General features: G+C 32.8%; 1 protein-coding gene across 2 annotated transcripts; it reads right to left on the reverse strand.

Moving 5' to 3' along the window:
* Positions 1-2,094: 2,094 nt before the first annotated feature.
* Positions 2,095-14,884, reverse strand: LOC139499159 (uncharacterized). Of its 2 annotated transcripts, XM_071287842.1 has the most exons (8): positions 14,723-14,883; positions 9,089-9,149; positions 8,145-8,307; positions 6,826-7,113; positions 6,047-6,113; positions 5,689-5,759; positions 3,536-3,613; positions 2,095-2,822 (listed from the first exon to the last, which is right to left on the reverse strand). In XM_071287842.1, the coding sequence occupies exons 2-8, from the start codon at positions 9,119-9,121 to the stop codon at positions 2,482-2,484; spliced, it is 1,041 nt and encodes a 346-aa protein (XP_071143943.1). In that variant the 5' UTR covers positions 9,122-9,149; positions 14,723-14,883; the 3' UTR covers positions 2,095-2,481. The 2 variants fall into 2 exon arrangements, with proteins under 2 accessions (XP_071143943.1, XP_071143944.1); XM_071287843.1 differs by lacking the exon at positions 3,536-3,613 and having other exon boundaries at positions 14,723-14,884.
* Positions 14,885-20,700: the final 5,816 nt, after the last annotated feature.

The following is a 20,700-nucleotide window of genomic DNA, read 5'->3' on the forward strand; positions in this document are numbered from 1 at the left end:
ACCTGATAGCATTTATTATTTTTGACTTACGTTTTAATTTGAATCAGGACAGTCTATTTGAAGATGTGTGTAATAAGGATAATGACCGTTATAATTATTATTGATTTCTAATCACCTATAGATCAGTGTCACTAAACGGATAGATATATTGATGGCGATCCGATGGATACATCTGTTGTAGGGTTGTCACTGACTCAGACGTACATATGAATATAATTATTTTCTGTGACTGTATCTTACATTAATTTGTAGGATCCTTTACTATAGATAATTTAGCTGATCTGTAACAATAACATCTTCATGCCTTATATATCATGTACTGTAGTACGCCGCTAGATTAAAACTGACGTGGAAAGGAAACACATGGCCAGCGATAGCTCTTTTTAAGAGAGCCCAGGTGGTTGTGTGGTCTAGCGGGACGGCTGCAGTGCAGGCGATTTGGTGTCAAGATATCACAGTAGTATGGGTTCGAATCCCGGCGAGGGAAGAACCAAAATTTTGCGAAAGCAAATTTACAGATCTAACATTGTTGGGTTGATGTTTAGACGAGTTGTATATACATTATGTTCACAGCCATGTATCACCATCATTGATGGCGATCCGATGGATACATCTGTTGTAGGGTTGTCACTGACTCAGACGTACTTATGAATATAATTATTTTCTGTGACTGTATCTTACATTAATTTGTAGGATCCTTTACTATAGATAATTTAGCTGATTTGTAACAATAACATCTTCATGCCTTATATATCATGTACTGTAGTACGCCGCTAGATTAAAACTGACGTGGAAAGGTAACACATGGCCAGCGAAAGCTCTTTTTAAGAGATCCCAGGTGGTTGTGTGGTCTAGCGGGACGGCTGCAGTGCAGGCGATTTGGTGTCAAGATATCACAGTAGCATGGGTTCGAATCCCGGCGAGGGAAGAACCAAAAATTTGCGAAAGCAAATTTACAGATCTAACATTGTTGGGTTGATGTTTAGACGAGTTGTATATACATTATGTTCACAGCCATGTATCACCATCATTGATGGCGATCCGATGGATACATCTGTTGTAGGGTTGTCACTGACTCAGACGTACTTATGAATATAATTATTTTCTGTGACTGTATCTTACATTAATTTGTAGGATCCTTTACTATAGATAATTTAGCTGATCTGTAACAATAACATCTTCATGCCTTATATATCATGTACTGTAGTACGCCGCTAGATTAAAACTGACGTGGAAAGGTAACACATGGCCAGCGAAAGCTCTTTTTAAGAGAGCCCAGGTGGTTGTGTGGTCTATCGGGACGGCTGCAGTGCAGGCGATTTGGTGTCAAGATATCACAGTAGCATGGGTTCGAATCCCGGCGAGGGAAGAACCGAAAATTTGCGAAAGCAAATTTACAGATCTAACATTGTTGGGTTGATGTTTAGACGAGTTGTATATATATAATTTACAGATCTAACATTGTTGGGTTGATGTTTAGACGAGTTGTATATATATATATATATATATATACAACTCGTCTAAACATCAACCCAACAATGTTAGATCTGTAAATTTGCTTTCGCAAATTTTTGGTTCTTCCCTCGCCGGGATTCGAACCCATGCTACTGTGATATCGTGACACCAAATCGCCTGCACTGCAGCCGTCCCGCTAGACCACACGACCACCGGAGATCTCAAAAAAAGAGCTGGCCATGTGTTACTTTTCCACGTCAGTTTTAATCTAGCGGCGTACTACAGAACATGATATATAAGGCATGAAGATGTTATTGTTACAGATCAGCTAAATTATCTATAGTAAAGGATCCTACAAATAAATGTAAGATACAGTCACAGAAAATAATTGTATTCATAAGTACGTATATATATATATATATATGAACTAAGAGAATGATAATGTGCAAATAACTGGCCACTTCATTGATGAGTTTATCCGGACACGCCTGTCTATAGATGGACTGGTATTACATATTGGAACCGGTTAAACCCCGCCCAGTCAAGTAATACCGAAAATTCCTCCGTTATCAGGAGAAACTAGAACTTTTCTCGTAGTTGTTTTATGTATATGGTACAAGAGAGTACGCTTTAAAACAATTTTTTTTCTTGCACTTCAATATGACTATTTATTTTGATTAATTAAGAGAAACAATATGAAAAAAAATAGTTGTTTCATTGTAGAAGAAAAATAAGGACGTGTTAAAATAGAAAATAATATTCTGTAAACCGATAAACTGCACCTTACAACCAGCATGAATTTATCAGATGACAATACGAAAGCTCAAAATCAAGGCTTCAAATAAGTTAAAGTTACTTTAAGTCAGTCGACGGTTATGCGGGCGTGTTCTTGTTTTGTGTATAGCAATGAATTACACAAATAATCCTAAGTATCGAAGGAACAACATGTTTATCCGAAATTGAGTTTTGTCTCAATAATTTTTAAAAGTTTCGTTCACACATGGTCATACATAATTTGATCATCGTTCATATTACTGCTCTATGTTCAGTGTTCCTTTGACAATTTTGAAATGCTATCCTATCGTCATCTGTTACAACTGTGTTTTCTATTTCATAAACGAGGTCATCATATTCCGAATATGCTTTTAAAAATGTTAGAAATTTGATATAACCGTTTTCGTCTCCAGATAAAAGTTCTCCCATAAAGATCCTATTCTTTTCTTTTTGTAATCGTTCAATTTCTATCGAATCGCCTTCCGTTTCATTCAACAAATTATCAGATACATCTTGATCTACCAATAATTGTACTGTTGTGTTGTTATCTGTTGAACGATCGCCATATAAAACATCATTCCACTCTAACAATCCTACAAATATTTACAATGTTATTTTATCAAATTCCTTACAAGTTCAGTATCAAATGAAATAAAAGTACTACAAAAAACATGAAATAATATGAATACATGACCCAAATTAATGCAGTTACAAAAAAATGTAAATAAATCGAGAAAAATTGAGAGATCATTTCTCCTCATTTTGTAACACTCGTACAGACTCAGAATACTTAATAAGTTTAAAAGTTTAAAAAAAGATATACAATGCTTAGAGCGATTTAAATAAACTTCATTTATAAAAGTCAATTATATCCGATGTCATTGCAAACGAAGTAATGATCTAGGATGTTGGTGTGAGGGTTATAGAGCGTTGACAAGGTAATTGTCTCTTGCAACATCCAATCAACATGTCCTCCTTCTTTTTAAATATATCGAAGCTGTTTTATGGAAGGGTCATTACATAGTGAGAACACGCGTTACGTTTGAGCAAAAATGTAAAAGCCATCCAATGGAGCAGATAGTATGGTATTGCTTACACATAGAAAGATTACAACTGGAAAGTTAAAAACATCAGCTTTGTCATTGATTTTATTTCAAATTCCCTGATAACGTAGTGAGAAAGAAATCATATGGATTTGTATTTGGATTAAGTATGATCAGTGTAGTTTTTTGCAAGATCTGTTCACCTGTTTATCAATAGCATAACATTTTATTGTTATCGAACATTATATTGAAAATATATATACCAATTACCGCTAAAACAGATATCATAACAAGTATTAATGCTTTGCTGAAGTAAACACATATTAATCTATATGTTCTTCCTGTAACGAGAAAGATTTCTGCTCAAATGTTTTCAATACACGATCGCGATACTGTTTTTCTGTAACAGAAATAACCTAATATATATATATATGTGTGTAGGACTTTAAAGTGCGATGGTACTCTAAAATGCGATGGTCACGCTAAAGTGCGATGGTCTACGCTCAAGTAAGATGGTTTATCGCGCTAAAGTGCGATGATTGTTTGTTTTCTAAAGTGCGATGGAACAAAAGAGACAGGTTCAAGGGCACTAATGTTAAAAACAAGTCTTTTTGCAAAATCTAGTTTGCTATGATAAAACATATAATGCGATAGGCTTTTACTTTACCGGTAGTCTATTGTGACTGATTCTAAATTTAGAAGACTGACCTAGTAATAATTGCTTAAAGAATTATTTAGGTGTCACAACATACTATATTTCCTTTAAATGAATTTTTAATAGTTCGGCCGTATTGGATTGATTGTTAGTTGCCGTTCAGTGGCAAATGTTTCATGCATGTTCAGGACGAGGGAAGTATTGGATGTCTTTTGCCGTTTACACAGCCTAATAATGTAAATACATCCCCTTAAAGTTGTCAGTTGCAAATACAAAATTCAGTCATTGTCGGGATAAATACAATTTATTTGAACAAGCTTTAATTTGAATGCAAGATGACGGGGTTGTAGTTTGAACTTTCCCCTTTTCGTGGCGGGTATTAATACATGTTATATCTTACTTTACAATGTACACATGCTGTTTTTATGGACAATTCATGATTTACCCCTGACAACGTGTACCTTTATTTTACTTACGTTTATACTCCTAAATAAAATCGACAATGTTTTAACGTAAATAAAGGCAACAGTAGTATACCGCTGTTCAAAACTCTTAAATCCATGAACAAAAAACAAAATCGGGGTAACAAACTAAAACCGAGAAAAACGCATTAAATGTAAGAGGTAAACGTTAACATTTATATCTGATCTGTTGGCTTCAATTATTTATTTCATCTCACGGCATATTCATTGTTTGGTTTGTATAAACGACTGTTAACGTCATTATCCAACTACGTTTCGTACGTCTATACTTTCGCGGACCATCGCATTTTAGCGTATGGAGGCATCGGACTTTAGCGTGGACCATCGCACTTTAGCGTGACCATCGCACTTTAGAGTCCCTTTCGCACTTTAGAGTCCTACATATATAACTATATATGCGTTAACATTTGGTCATATCATCAATGTACATGAACACATATATAATATCATGTTTGTATTAGAGACAAGAATCCAATGTCTGGCAAACTTTTGACAACACAACTGTCGGTTCACTTATAATGTTTTCGTAGCTTTGTAAGGAATTTGGCCTTTTAACATGAAAACTTTTGATTTGAGCATCAATGATAGGTCTTGTATGGTTGACGTACCATTCATCCGGTGTTATCAATAATATTTGTATGTACCTACTATCTCTGTATATTTTATATTGAAATGATTACAGGATGTATCAGATAATGTTATTCTGGCTTTCACCTGTCATTAGTCAGGAATCTGTCGTTTGTTGATGTGGTTCATAAGTGTTTCTCGTGTCTCGGTTTTTAAATACTAGTATATTAGACCGTTGGTATTTCCGTTTAAGTGGTTTCACATTAGTAATTTTAGGGGATCTTTATAGCTTGCTGTTCAGTGTAAGCCAATGCTCGTTGTTCTTTGACCTATATAATGTTTTATTTCTATAAATTGTGACTTGGATGGAGAATTGGCACATTGACACTCATACCACATCTTCTATATCTATTAAACTAAGTATGTTGGACACAGGTGAGAACAACTGACCAGCTCTCCTTTTTTTTTTAAAGATTATTGGTCGATATATGACTGAACATTGGTCTTTTAAATGCTAATCAAAATATTTCCGATTATTAAATTTCCCTACTATCAATGATAACAACATCTATGGATCATGTTAGTTTTGTTTGATACAAAGCATGCAACATTGAGTAGTATAACCCTACTATGAAATTCTTTTTTTTCTTGTTAAATTTTATTAGAATATTTATTATAATTGGCCAAGGACATAAATGAGATAGTTACTTACCTTCATAATAACTACTTCTACCGTCGGTAAATCTGTCTACTGATGTTGAGGACTCATTCTTTTGTGTTGACCTGTGGAAAGTTATTTTCGAAAAATTCACTCATCTTAATAGAAAATAAATGTCAAAACTTTAACTGATTATACAGAAAACAGCAAACCTAACTTAATAATTGTGGTTTGCATGTCTTGGCCTTTTCATAGCCAACAACACTTTTTTGGTTATTACTGTTTAAAGGAATTGAAAAACGATTCTTATGGTGTGAAAAAAAATCCATTCATTAAAAATAGTAAGCATGAAACTGTAATATTGAATGGTTTTACTAATAATTTTTTTTTATCATATAATCAATAAACTTACGGTCTGATAACAATTGTTGGACAAGATACATTCCGAACAGCAGAACCAATAAAAGGACATAGTGTATCTGTAAGTGCAAAAACAATGAAATAATCTAATAGGATTGAAAAGCATTATGAAAATAACGTAATATATAATACACATTTTGAATATGACATTATCATAAGAAAAATCGAAGTAGAAAAACTTACGGTTATTACTGATACATGGAATAGAGGGATTATGTGCCTTGACATTTAGGTTTAAAACCTTCTTTATACTTACATTTCGTAGCAGATACACTAATAATGTGGATAAATTATGTAAGTTGAATTAACTAAGAAATGCGATAAAAGTAAAATAACAAAAAAATGAACCCCGAGGAAAAATTAAGTCCCACAATCAAATGACAAAATCAAAAGCTCAAACACATCAAACAGATACAAATTGACAACTGACATATTTCTGACAGGAATTTTCGTATGTCGAAAATGATTGTTAAACGTAACTAATTTAGATTTTACAACTTAATTGATTCATAGTTTAAATTCGGATTTTAAGAGGAAAAAGTCCGTTTGATTTGCAATGCTAGAATCTGAAACCAAATTGAAGATTCGTGTTATCATCCCTTATTATCAATACAGATGTTTCAGTAGTATAAAGGACTAATGAATCAAATTGACCTCCATAGTTAAAAGATAATTACAGAGGAAGACTGCCACTGTCACAAATTATCTTGTAACTATGGAGGTCAAAGTCTGAGAGTATATATTAACGTGAAGTTGAATATGAACATTTACCTTTTTCATTACATGAAAGTTTGTGACAGGAGCAATCTTCTTGTGATGGTATACAATAGCAGTTGTGTTTTGGCGTGGTGACAAAAATGTACCCTTGTGAAGAATCACATCCACATGTTGTATCATTTATCATACTTCCTTCGCGGTGGACGATTTGACCCTCTTCATTACAAAATGACTTTTGATACACACACTCATTGTTTCCATCAGTAGAAAATGGGAAAGGCTGATATCGTTTGTAACTGCATCCTGCTTTGTTGAAATACGGTTCAAATATAAGTTTGCTGCCTGTAGTTGATATAAAAGAAATTAGAAGAGGAATATGTTGCAATATAGCGCGGTTAATTATTGTAGCAAAATCCCTACTTAATGGTAAATAAAGTCATCAAAGATACTAGGATTGTAATTATGCAAACTATTTATATGTCATATACTCTTTAAAAAATAACAATAAACACAAATCAGGTAATAAATTTAAGCATCCAACGCAGAAGTCAAATGAACACAACTGTCAACGAAAACGGGAAAAAAACTTTAAATTTGGAATAGTGTTAATATCAATGTAAGTTATGTAGATGCATTGGACAGTACCATAATATTATCAATCGTTTTAGCACCCTGCAAAAAACAATAAGTCGGGCAGTGATACATCAGACTCTGGCTTACAAGCCAAGTGAATATATCTTCTATACTAGTACTTTCCTTATCTGTCGTAATGAGTATTGGATGAATAAAGACTTTTGATTTACATACCTACTGTCTTGTTACCGATGCCACATGTGGAGCAGGGTCTGCTCACCTTTCCGGGGCACCTATTCTTGATTGGGTTTGTGTTACTAACTCTTTAGTTTTCTATTTTGTGTTTCCTTTATTATTGTTTGTGTGTTTGTCTTTTCGATTTTAGCCATGGCAATGTCAGTTTATTTTCGATTCATGAGTTTGAATATTTCTGTGGTATCCCTTGCCCTATCTTGTTGTCTGCTACAGTTTAAAAAGGTTAGAGGTATTAGATCTAAAATACCTAACCCCGCGACATTTGCATGCGCCTGTCTTCAGTAAAACAGATCGTCATTTGTAACTATACATTGACTATTGATGAGGAATGTGTTTGATACTAGTAATTTGACTTCTTTGAAATGTTTGATATTGTACATATATTGGTAATATGGTAAATGGATTTAGGTTTATTTAGTAATAAAAAAAGATGCCCTGTTATCTTTTCCCCCACAAAGCAGAGTTTTGTGTATATAAAAGTCCATAACGGTAGGAGAGAATATATCATTGGGCAATCAACTATTGATAATTAACAACAGTAATACCTGTGCTGCTATAATCCAGTCCATCACAGGTCTCTCGATACGAATTCTCTGGTGATTGCAACAAACACACATAGCTCTGACCGCAATAAAACTTTCGTGCTCTGAGACGCCAATGTCCTGGCGCTGGACATTTTAATTCGTATGCAAACGTCACAATAATGACCTGAAATATTAAATGAATTTTGTGATACCTGGCAGATAATATGAACAATGTATCGCACAGCAAATCAAATATAATGTATTAATTGCCTTTTGTTTTATACTAAAAGATTCATCCTTCACTAACAACAAATAATTGTATTTTACCGCGGTTCTTATAGTAAAGCGTAAAAATATTGTATTGTCGTTACATTTTCAGAAATATTCATGAGACATGACAAAATTGACCAAAAAGGTAGACGAATTTTGTGGAACGATATATTGGTATTTTCAAGCGCTTCTCTTTCTGGTCGTCGTTAAACATATTAAGCTTTTTTTATAATTGTTAGTTGCAATTACAGTTGTTTTCTAAATTTCTTTTTATAAACGTATTCGCTAATTAAAGGTGTGGTAAAATAAGCGTTTGAAATTCACGATGCACGTAAAATTAAATACGTTTAACTCGTTTAACGAGGTACTTGTCTTGCACGACTGAACGTCAAATAGAAAAGAGAAAAATACCCACGTTAAACGTGAAACAAAAACGACAATCAGGTTGCACGAAATAACATTGCCACCCTCTTAAATCAATGGAAACCGTACTACATCTCCTTTTTTCTAAGTATAAAGTCTACAACTGATTAATCTTGATAAAAGATCGCAAAATCCAGTTCTACGAGGACAAAAAATTGGACTCGACACCATTTAGGTGTTCACGTACATAACAAAACCCAGAGAAAAATACTTATGCCAAATAACAGAAAAATGGTTACTTGTTTTTGAAAAATAAACTAAAATTTACTTACTTGGATAAACCATGGCAATAATACAGTTTTCATTATACAGACGTTATAGATTCACTTCAATCTGCAAAATAAAATAAAATCGAAAAATGTTATTGCACGTATTCATGTGTTTATCCATGTGCATATTGATACAATTTTGCTACATTACATCGGTGTTATTGTTTTGCTTTTATTTTACTGAAATATGTCCTTGTTATTTTATAATTCATAGGAGGCTGCGGGTATAAAATTTCAGAAAAAAAATAAAGTTTTATTTTTCATTGCAAATTTTATCTATTACCTTTTGTAGTTGTTACTCTATCATATGGTACAAAAATCATTCCAAAAAATCAATTCGTGTCGGCCCCAGGTGCCTTTTAAAGTATAGATATCATTGAAAAAGCTCCAAATTATCTCCCTTTGGTGCAAAAACACCATTTTTGGGCACTAAAATTGAAATATATTTTTTAACTCATCGGTGACCTATATTTTTTATTGTTGTATTCGAAAAAGCTGTGCATAAACTAAAAAATTGTAAAATCTAAGCGATTTCTGTAATTTAGTTCATTTTTTATTTCGATATTACCGCTATTTCTCCTATTAGTTCAACAGAAAAAAAGGACATTAACAAAAATGTATGCTTCTTTCGAAGGCAGATTGTGAGCGTAAATGAACGGTGACCCCACTTTTTTATTTCATTTTTCTATTAAGTATAAGATGAAGTTCATTTATAGAAAAATATAGAGAAATCCTATATTAAATAAAAAAAATGATTTAGACCCGCGAGCACCCTTAAGTGTAAATTATTTTTCTTCTCATACATTGCACATATATACCAAAATCCCAGATACCGCGTCGGACGCAAAACAAAATTGCAAACACTAATTAAATACCAAACAAAGAATTATCTGTGTATCAATACACAGCCTTGAATTAGAATTCTGTTAAGTGTTTTATTGGCTGTTTTTAAGGTCTTTCCTCTCCGCGAGGAAAGACCTTATTGTTTTTCTAATGTTTTTTTAAGGTCTTTCCCCTACGTGGGGAAAGACCTTACTGTTTTTCTAATGTTTTTTTTTCCAACATTTTTTCTAAATGCCCTCCCACCGTTTCTATTGATGTCATTAAGACCAAATATAGACAATCGGTAGACCTCATCATGAGGTATCACCAGATGAGGCTGTGTAGGATTTCATCATCCCCTTTAGAAGTTATCTCCCTTTTATTGTTTTTTTTCGACATGGCCCCCCCTCGTTGTTTTTAAAGATATCATGACTTTATTTGGACAATAGTTAGATCTCATCATGATGTGTTACCATATGAGGCTGCTAAGGATTTCATCATTCCCTAGGAGAGTTATGTCCCCTTGAAGCAATTTCTTTCTTTTACATTTTTCTCAAAAAGTATTCAAGATAGAATCGATTTTAAAACGGCAACATGTACAAGACCAGATGGCAATGTTAATTAACATATACAATCATTTTGTTAATAACCCTTATAAGGAGTTATTTGCCTTGAAAAAATATACACAATTTTTGAAAAATTGTATCTCGAGAACCGGAAGTCGTAAAGACTTGGGACCTACACCAATAATCTTAAGTTCATGTGACCTTTAATTTGCACCCAAGGTCAAAGGTCACCGAGTGCATAAAAAAATTACGCTGCAATTTCAAGCTTTCATATTAAGAAAACGATAAGAGTTTGCTGCATACTTACAGTGTATAAAATGTTCCTCTCGACGAGCTCTACATTTTATACATTGAGCCTAAAAATGTCCGACCGTCTGTTCAAAAGTTACGACGGGATGATTCTTAAAAGTATAGTATTGTGTGTATATCTTTTTAAAGGTCACAGATATCAACCTACTATAAACTGCAAAGATGATCAGTAGTTCAAGACCTTCAATTTGAGGTCAATGTCGGGTCATGATGAAATTTCACCTTGACCTTCACATTATACTATGACCTTGACCTTGTGATATTTGAAAGGTCAAGTGGTCCTGAGTTGAATGGTGATAGTGCCATGTCTCTACGACTTCCGGTTCTCAAGTTTGGTATTGCATCATATATTTGATGATTAATTGTGACCTTGGTGAACTTTGAAATTGTCCCAATTCTTTTTCTATAATGTTGTCCTTGAACTGTAGATCATTTACCATTGAACAGATTTGAGATATCTATTGTCGTTTTAGAGATAATGCAGTTTGAAATTTTGCGAGCGGCGGCATGTATTTCTGAATCAACAACAGCTTACCACTTAAAATGTTGAAGAAATTGAAGAGGTTAACATAGTTATATTTTTTGACCAAATACCAAAAACATTCCATTTAAAAAAAACACTAAAAAATCATTTTGAAATTTTCATGTTTTGCATTGACTTTGTAAATTTCATAACTTCTATTTATATCGTTGATATTGCATCATTTTTGGCACTTTGTCAAATGGGGTCATCTGATATATCAAATTGAAGGTCTCAATAAACTCTACTTAAAAATGAAAATTTTAAACCTCTTTTTCATCCCAGGCGGACGGGTGGGGTCATTTAGTGCAAAAATTCAAATTTCTCAGATGGTAAGGTTGTCGCATATCAAATGAAAGAACATAAAGCGTACATTTCAAATTTCAAATTGACGTCCCCCAAAAATTGGTTGGATGGGGTCATTGAGTGCAAAAAATAAATTTTCTTTTACTTTAGGGTTGTTGTATATCAAATGAAAGGTCATGATGTGTACATTTGAAATCTCAAATTCCCAACCTCCAAAAATTGGTTGGTTGGGGTTATTAAGTGCAAAAATCAAACTTTTTAGAACATGGCGTTGTCGCATATCAAATGAAAGCTCATCTACCCTGTGTTACATATATCATACTTCCGATTTCAAAAATGTAGGCGGATGAGGTCATTAAGTGTAAAAAGCGAAAAGTTTCAGAAGGTATGCTTGTCGTATATCAAACGAAAGGTCGTACAAAGTACATTACGAAAACATCACTTTTACAGGAAAGACCTTTCAATTGTTTTACAAACAATTGAGATACTAGTTTTTTCTTTTTTTTCTTTTTTTTCTTCCAACATTTGTTTGACAAGGCCTCATCCCCTTTCTGTTGAAGTTATCAATACCAAATATGGATCATTGATAGACCTCATCATGAACTTTTACCAGATGAACTTTTGTAGGATTTCATCATCCCCTTTAGAAGTTATCTCCCTTTTATTGATTTTTTTCAACATGGCCCCCCTTAAATGTTTTAAAAGATATCATGACCTTATTTGGACAAAAGTTAGATCTCATCATGATGTGTTACCATATGAGGCTGCTAAGGATTTCATCATTCCCTATGAGAGTTACGTCCCCTTGAAGCAATTTCTTTCTTTTACATTTTTATCAAAAAGTATTCAAGATAGATTCGATTTGAAAACGGCAACATGTACAAGACCAAATGGCAATGATAATAAACATATACAATCATTTAGTTGTTAACCCTTATAAGGAGATATTTCCCTTGAAAAAATATACACAATTTTTGAAAAATTGTATCTCGAGAACCGGAAGTCGTAAAGACTTGGGACCTACACCAATAATCTTAAGTTCATGTGACCTTTAATTTGCACCCAAGGTCAAAGGTCACCAAGTGCAAAAAAAAATTACGCTGCAATTTCAAGCTTGCATATTAAGAAAACGATAAGAGTTTGCTGCATACTTACAGTGTATAAAATGTTCCTCTCGACGAGCTCTACATTTTATACACTGAGCTCAAAAGATTCCGACTGTCTGTTCAAAAGTTACGACGGGATGATTCTTAAAAGTATAGTATTGTGTGTATATCTTTTTAAAGGTAACAGATATCAACCTACTATAAACAGCAAAGATGATCAGTAGTTCAAGACCTTCAATTTGAGGTCAATGTCAGGTCATGATGAAATTTCACCTTGACCTTCACATTATACTATGACCTTGACCTTGTGACATTTGAAAGGTCAAGTGGTCTTGAGTTGAATGGTGATAGTCCCATGTCTCTACGACTTCCGGTTCTCAAGTTTTGTATTGCATCATATATTTGATGATTAATTGTGACCTTGGTGAACTTTGAAATTGTCCACATTCTTTTTCTATAATGTTGTCCTTCAACTGTAGATCATTTATCATTTAACAGATTTGAGATATCTATTGTCGTTTTAGAGATAATGCAGTTTGAAGTTTTGCGAGCGGAGGCATGTATTTCTGAATCATCAAGAGCTTACCACGAAAAATGTTTTAGAAATTGAAGAGGTGGACATAGTTATGTGTTTGACCAAATACCAAAAACATTCCATGGAAAAAAACACCAAAAAATCAATTTGAAATTTTCATGTTTTGCATTGACTTTGTAAGTTTCATAACTTCTATTTATATAGTTGATATTGCATCATTATTTGCACTTTGTCAAATGGGGTCATCTGATATATCAAATTGAAGGTCTTAATAAACTCTACTTAAAAAATGAAAATTTTAACCCCCCTTTTCATCCCAGGGGGAAGGGTGGGGTCATTTAGTGCAAACATTCAAATTTCTCAAATGGTAAGGTTGTCGCATATCAAATGAAAGAACATAAAGCGTACATTTCAAATTTCAAATTGACGTCCCCCAAAAATTGGTTGGATGGGGTCATTGAGTGCAAAAAATAAATTTTCTTTTACGATAGGGTTGTTGTATATCAAATGAAAGGTCATGATGTATACATTTGAAATATCAAATTCCCAACCTCCAAAAATTGGTTGGATGAGGTTATTAAGTGCAACAATCAAACTTTTTAAAACATGGCGTTGTCGCATATCAAATGAAAGCTCATCTACCCTGTGTTACATATATCATACTTCCGATCTAAAAAATGTAGGCGGATGAGGTCATTAAGTGTAAAAAGCGAAAAGTTACAGAAGGTATGCTTGTCGTATATCGAACGAAAGGTCGTACAAAGAACATTACGAAAACATCACTTTTACAGGAAAGACCTTTCAATTGTTTTACAAACAATTGAGATACTAGTTTATCTCTTATTTTTGTCGATAATAACTAAATGATTATATTAAGCATCAAGCACTATATCAGCAAAGCCCGTGGCCTATTTATTTTTCAAGTTTTTATTAAAAAGCTAAGGATAAAAATTATGACCATTATAAGACTTTTGGTGTAGCTGTTTATCTTCTGCTGCGTCTGCATGTGTGAAAAAAATGTATATCAATGTTCTTTCAATAATATGTCAACAGTATTACACTGTCACAACTATTCTTTGATCGAAAATAGTATGACAACACACATCTGGCAATGTGACAATAAAGACGGATCACGAAAAAAATACACATTTGCTTTTATTAAATGTCCTTTGTAAGATAACTATATTTAGAAAACACACACATTTAATTTGTACAAGATAACATACAGGAATATTACTGAGGGAATTGTCAACACTATTGATCAGTGGTTTGTCAGTCATTTAAAAGATAAAGAACTGATTTATAAATGATAATTATTTCTATATATTTGTTCATTGACATAACTGATATATAGCAATACACTTTTCCTTAACTTATGTAGCGAATTCTTATGTGCTTGCTTTTAATGTTAGGTGAATAAAACAAAATAGGAACTAGTTTACGTGAACAAATGGTTCGAATATCAACACTTACTCTTCCAATCAGTACGAAAAAGTTTTCTTCAAAGCATAAACAAGTCTGTACATCGGTGTGTGTTTGTCAACATTTTCCATGTGTATCTAAACCAGTTCACGCCAGGTAAACGAACTTTTAAAAAACAAATATTGAGTAAATTATCGTTCCTTGCCTTCAAGTTCATTCAGAATATTCAAAATTGCATCGCATGACTGGCAAAACATTCTGCTATTATTTAAATGTCCTTAAATGTCACACCACAACAAGCCTTGTTATCTCATTATGTTTCATGCTATGCTAATTGAAACCCATTGTATATCACGACCGACACTCGGCTAACTGAGAGATTGGTCGGTTAATCTATATTGAGTATGCGGCTATATCGGCGGTTGGACTGTTAATCGGGTTGGCTAAAGTCTTTTAATCAGGTGTTATCGAGAAAATCATTGAAAGTTAAGCATGTTTCATTATATAACTTTTTAAATATATTGTTATATAAACCTTTGTATTTTATTTGAACCGTAGTTATTAAATGATAGAATAGATTATTTAGATAACGACGGGGTTATACAGATAGTTCAATAACTATTGTGTTTAGAGTTGTTAAATACATTAATATTGATATCGAATGTCAATTTCGAATTCAATTTATCTAGAGAATATTCTTTATTTCTGTTGGCGTTTTAAAATTTACGAATATGTATCTAATGCAAAAACTTAACAAAGATAATATGCAATTTGTATGTCAGATGCGCTTTTAAATCTTCTTCAGCCTCATCGATAGCGCTCGAATCAAAACAGTATGAAAGGCAAATACGGAATTGAAGCGCAAGACAACAACACAAAAACACAGAGAAGATGTGCTTAATACCACCAACACAATTCATGATTCGGGATAGAAAGCCAGTGTTTTGAATGATCCAATATTTCATTTTGTCATGACAAGATATTGCTGCTTTTCTGTAAATTATTGGTGCTTCTTAAGAATATTAGTTCATTTACAGAAACTTTACAGAATCAGGAATGGTTTCCAAGAAGAGATCATGGTATAGCAGCTATGAACTTCCCCAAAACCATTACTTGTGCAGAACGGGAATACGCGCTCAGAACCAATATTAGTTTTGCACAGATATGTCTTTACATTGCTGTACCCCTGTGTTTACCTATAATGTCTGTCTTGTTCACCCAACGTTGTACATGTAATGAAATTTAATGCGACTGTCATACAAGTGAGAGGTTTAGCGCTATAAAACATGTAACATGTGAAGAATATGACAGTTGGTGTCCATTGGTTTGGTGTGTTTTATCATGTGATTAGGGACTTTCCGTTTTGAATTTTCCTAAGAGTTCAGTAATTTTGTGATTTTACATCTCAATAGTCTCTGAGCAGATTTAAGGTCGGTACATGTCCTAAGTTATTGGAATTAAGAAATAAATGTTTTGGAAAACAAGGGCCCAAAAATGACGAGTGATTCAATAGGAAACAGGAAAACTAATAGTACGGCGGCTTTGTGAAAAATTGTGCACATCCTGCTACAAGCATGAAATTTGGCATAGATCTTCATCAACTATTACTTTTTGATTTCAGATAGGGAGGTCTTTGAAAAAATGTCTCACTTTTGCTAAAATACAAAATAGCGCCATCATACTTAAATCAGCCCAATATCGAAGGCTAGTATGTGAATAGGTGTTATTATCATGCTACTATCATACTATTTAATTCAAACCTTTGTTTCTTACTACTTTGGGATATATTACATAGATAGATGTCTTTAAAAACCCTACTTCCGGTAAAATCCAACATGTCGGACGTTGTACTAAAATAAGCTTATTTTTTAGGAAGATAAATTGAAATGCGTTTTAACGTTATGCTACTATCATTACATTATCCAGGAACCTTTCTATGTTGCTTCTCAAGGACACAATGTATGACACGTATATCTGTAAAACCCTTACTCCCAGTAATATAAAAAAATAGTGAACATAGAAATATCTTATTATTTTTTAAAAATTCAACTTTTTTCAGCATGTGAAGAAAATGTTTTTTTTTGTCCTGCTCATTAAACTTGTGGCTTTAAGTTATCCTTCAAACCACTAATTCTATTCTGTTGTAAATGTTTAAATACAAAAGTGACACTTCTGGTAACAAAATTGGCGTAAATTTCAAAGGTAACCTTCAAGCCCTATCTTCGATGAAGTTCTTTGGATAAATTGATTAAAACAAAATAAAATCACTTAATTACTAAAACATTTCTAAAATTACTACTATTTGGCCAAACAACATGTTTATTCATGGGTACCACAACATGCACACAAGGCAGTGCAAAAAAAAGGGGGGGATTTAACCCATACACAACGACCGCGGCATTCTTTTTTACATCCACAATATACAAACTTCTAACAAAATGATTAGGCCTCAGAAACAGTTTTTTTAAAAGGAATCTTCTTTATCCCTTCTCCATCCATTAGCGCCTGAACTGGGTTACATAAGAGCCAACCCAAAGTTCGTCCCCCTAAACACCTACCTGAGTTTATTGCATGTTTAACATGCTGGAAAAGACTAGACCAAGTTGAGGCAACAACCTCAATTAGCCTTCCCCGTTGTGCAAATATTTATTTTCTTGCTTCGTTAACCATGTTAGCCCCATTTGATAAGTTTGTGCGATCTAACAGTAACACCCCGGTGATTTAGGATGATTAATCACCATTCTGTATGTTAAAGTCACATCTTCAAATGCCATCAATGTCTCCCACGCCGTTTTTTTTCCTTTTCAAGCAAACAGAGAACCGTATCACAACCGGTAAAGGCATGGATGAAAATACGTGTGTGTGTGAACACTCATTGCCTAGTTCATTTGAAAGGCCTTTGATAGATATTAATCCAAAGTGTTTTGCCTTCCCAAGGACAATACATAGTTCGTCTACCCCTATGTCACGGAATAGCGAAACAGTAATGACAGGATCATCAGTAACGACTATTCGAATCATGACTCGTTTAAGTTCGTGTTTCACTGCATAGGACACATGCACAATGATTCTAGTGTCTGCCCTGCCTCTAAACTTAGTGCTAAGCTTGAAATATATCATGTGGTGGATAAGATAGTATATCCTGAGCATTCTTTGCTACAAATACCATACGCAGCCAAGACTTCATCCACTTTTTTTACAGCTTCAAGGTATTTTTTTTAGGTAAGGACATAGTTCCCAAACAGCATACTTGTAAGGCCGCAAATACATGTTTATTCACAATCGGAGAGCTGATTTTCCACATTTACAAAGACTGTGGTATTGTTTCTTACATCCATAATGTTCTACCTCCTGATAAGATGAGGAGGGCTCACAAAGGGTTGTTCAAAAGGGTTCCCATGGATGATATTTGTTCAATCGTCATTCATAAGCGTATTCTCTTCCCCTAAATGTAGCTCTTGCATTTCGTAGAGGCCTTCAAACTACCAGTAAATGTACGCATCCGAGACAACATCCACTATTGTTACAGTTTCAAGGTGTTTCCTAACGAGTTTGCTGATTGAGTATTATGTCTTTAATTTAGTAAAATACCTTGAAACTGTAACAAGAGTGAATGAAGTCTTGCATACGTATGGTACAGTACAGCCTGTGACATCCTCTTACTAATGTCCACCCTCTTGCATGGTCAACATCCAATGGTGGACATTTATTTGGGTATTCAATATTGAGATGTTGGCCATTTATTGGGGGTCATAAATCATAGGTTGATTTTTTCTCTAATTATGTTACCTGTTAAAATCAACCTGAAGTTTTTAGCTGGTATGTTTTATTAAAATTCACCTGTACAGGTAATTTGGGTTTCTTTTAAAATTGACATTTCACCTTTTTTGGAAAATGTAGAATAAAATATTGTTTTACTAAGTCTGTTAAATTTTTATAATTTTTTGTCTTTAATTTTATTTAAATTTTTTTTTTTTTTAATTGTTATTTTTATTTCATACTGTTTTGTTTCTTATTCTTTTATAATTACTTCTTATAGTAAGAATCTTGAGTAAAAATGGCAAAAAGTCAAAGATAAAGTTATTGACTAGAATTTGAAATATACAGACTTTTAATAATTGTTTTTTAAGTAAAAGGTTTGTATAAATGTACATGTTGTACATTGTATTCAATCGTTTTTTAACATTATTAAATGAGTTATTACTATTAATAAAAACTAATAATCATGCAAGTATATTTTAAATATAAAAATAAGATGATCAATATCTATCCTTTTACAATAAATTTTGATAACATCTAATGTCCTTATATATATATATCTGAATAAAGTGAATCTTATGAAAAGAAATTATTTAAAGAAATTGTCTTGAAACTTATTAAATACGTTATCTTCAGTTTGGTGAATTTCTTTCAAAATTTGTCTCCAGAAAAAATGAAGTGCACTTCTAAAGATGGTGATACTTTTATGGTCTATTATTTAAATCATTTTTTTTCCAGTGTATTATATAGTCAATAGTGCTGGACTGACATGATACATATTCTTGGTATACATTTACTATGATTTACAAAGAATATGTCAATTGACCTAGGCCTTTCAGATAAAGTTAATAATTGCAGGGACTTGAATGAATTAAGACTCTTAAAGTCCTTAATAAAAACTGAATTTAAATCAAAATCTAAAAATAAAAATTTATGATAAAAACTGTAAACTTGATTGTGTTAATAGGTAGAGAATTTTTGGTCATAATTTAGTAATAGAAAATAGTGGACAATATGAAATTCCTAGAAGGATAGAGTGTGTAAAATTAATTACCTTCTCATTATAATGTCTCTTACCCAAGAACAAAAAGTAAAAGAAATGCTTAACCTCTAAAACATGGATCATGTTCAAAATATCATATGACAATAAAAATATTATCAAATGTTGCTGTAATGAATATTTCAAATACTTATAAATATTCTATTCAAAAAAGAAATAATGAAATGCCTAAATTTTATTTAGCTTAAGTCCTAAAGACAATCTTAATCATTTGTTAAACCATGTTGAATGCAGATCAGTTTATCTACAATAATAAAACATTTTGATTTTAGAAAAATAATTTGAGAAACACTTTGTCTATAAAAAAAAAAAAAAAGGCATGCATTGTAAATAATATTCATTTATTCTTCACTTACATGACTTACCAAAAAATAGAATTATTATAAAAAAGACTTAAAACTGATTAAAAATTATTTAAAGGGTATAATAATAAATATCAAAACTAATAGTCATGAGACATTTATTTTTTAATTAAGCTGTGTGTTCAACTAGTTTTATTATTTCATTTTATATTCATGATATTTGAAAATATATTTTGTCATTATCAGTTATTAAATTTGACAAACACATACATGTATATTTTACCTGAGACATGTGACCTGTAAGTTATATAATTTTAACACTTCAATGCATTCAAGATTTCCCTTTGTCCTTGACTAGTTTTTGATTAATACCTTGTGTATTAGAAAAGCAACAGGGGTATGATGATGGACATATAGGGCCACCATGGTCAACATAATTTTTATGGCCACCATTTATAAGATAAAGTCACAGGTAGTACTGTAGTTGTAGCAACATATGCTCAGGATGTTCAGTGTTATCCACCACGTGATGTATTTCAAATTTTGCCCTAAGTTCACATTAAGAGGCTGACACAAGAATCATGGTGCATGCGTCTGATGCATCGAAACGCGAACTTAAACGAGTCATGATTTTTTTTATCAATTTCCTGTTTACAAAACATTGAATTTTACGAAAAACTAAGGATTTTCTTATCCCAGGCATAGATTACCTTAGCCGTATTTGGCACAACTTTTTGGAATTTTGGATCCTCAATGCTCTTCAACTTTGAACTTGTTTGGCTTTATAAATATTTTGATATGAGCGTCACTGATGAGTCTTATGAGATGAAACGCGCGTCTGGCGTACTAAATTATAATCCTGGTACCTTTGATAACTATGATGTTACTGATGCTGCTGTCATCACTGT

This window comes from Mytilus edulis, chromosome 12, assembly GCF_963676685.1.
Source record: "Mytilus edulis chromosome 12, xbMytEdul2.2, whole genome shotgun sequence".
Lineage (NCBI taxonomy): Eukaryota > Metazoa > Mollusca > Bivalvia > Mytilida > Mytilidae > Mytilus > Mytilus edulis.

Coding starts and splice junctions, on each gene's coding strand:
- LOC139499159 (XM_071287842.1), bottom strand. CDS start 9,121: ATGAAAACTGTATTATTGCCATGGTTTATCCAA. Junction 7,114..8,144: donor ACTGGATTATAGCAGCACAG/GTATTACTGTTG, acceptor TATCAACTACAG/GCAGCAAACTTATATTTGAA. Junction 6,114..6,825: donor ACTTTCATGTAATGAAAAAG/GTAAATGTTCAT, acceptor TTGCACTTACAG/ATACACTATGTCCTTTTATT.